The sequence below is a fragment of the Eurypyga helias genome, unplaced genomic scaffold (assembly GCF_000690775.1).
Source record: "Eurypyga helias isolate BGI_N326 unplaced genomic scaffold, ASM69077v1 scaffold10924, whole genome shotgun sequence".
Classification (NCBI taxonomy): domain Eukaryota; kingdom Metazoa; phylum Chordata; class Aves; order Eurypygiformes; family Eurypygidae; genus Eurypyga; species Eurypyga helias.
This window is the reverse complement of record NW_010244376.1, coordinates 20,231-21,197: the sequence shown is the minus strand read 5'-3', so window position 1 is coordinate 21,197 and position 967 is coordinate 20,231. Positions and strand designations below refer to the sequence as shown.

Here is a 967-nt window from a genome sequence, read left to right as displayed (position 1 = left end):
GGGATTTCACGTAAGCGCTTCCTTCGCAGCAGGTGAATATCAGGACTTTATTGTCCTGATATAGTGTCAGTGCAGGCCAGCTTTAAGACAGCAAGGATTTCACAGAAGAAGTGGTCAACCTTGCAGGGGCCACAGAAAGGCAGGTGTAAAGCCAGAGAGGCTTGTAGTGTACCAAATATAAACCCAAAAGCCCATGAAGCCGCAGCAAGGGTGAAGCACACCCTTCGGTTCATGATGAGGACATAGCAGAGAGGGTGGCAGATTGCCACATAGCGATCATAAGACATTACAGCCAGCAGCACACACTCTGTAAGTGCAAAGATTAAATAAAGATGTATCTGTGTCCCACACCCAGCAAAGGATTCTGCCTTGTCCAAGAAGGTTCCCTAGCGTGTGGGGGACATAGTTGGAAGCGTAGCAGATGTCCACAATGGAGAGCTGGCAGAGGAAAAAGTACATGGGGCTGTGGAGGTGTTAATCTAGGCAGATAAGTACAAAAACAAGTGTGTTTCCCATAAGAGTAGCAGAGTAGAGGGCAGAGAAAAGGCCAAAGAGGCAGAACCACAGGGCTGGGTTGCTGGAGAATCCCAAGGCGATGAATTCTGTGACAGTCGTTTCATTCTGCATGTTGTGCTGGAAGTGAGGCGGCACAAACTGCAGCCATGGAGATCTGCAAGGGAAGGAGCAAGCAAAATGAAAACAAATTGAAAGTTTTCCTAAGAATATTCTGTCCTATACTCTTTACACTGCAGCTTCTTTCTGCCTCCTTTTCCCTCCAGCTCCAGTGGAAAGTGTACTGTGCTGAGCCATTGAGATTGGAATTGTATGTTCCAATTTCTGCACAAACTTTGAGCAGTTTTGAGCTATCTTGCACAACTTTACAGCCTATCTTACCCTTGATATCTCTCTTTTTCTAGTTTTTTTTTTCTTGTTTTGTTTTGGGTTTTTTTTGGGGGTGGGGGGGAAG

General features: G+C 46.0%; 1 protein-coding gene across 1 annotated transcript; it reads right to left on the bottom strand.

Moving 5' to 3' along the window:
- Window positions 1-10: 10 nt before the first annotated feature.
- Window positions 11-670, bottom strand: LOC104508193 (olfactory receptor 2A2-like; the record flags this gene model as incomplete). The annotated part of the gene is given in 3 exon segments (XM_010149732.1): window positions 11-55; window positions 57-363; window positions 365-670. Coding segments are annotated over 3 exon segments (658 nt in total), but the record flags the coding sequence as incomplete, so codon positions are not given.
- Window positions 671-967: the final 297 nt, after the last annotated feature.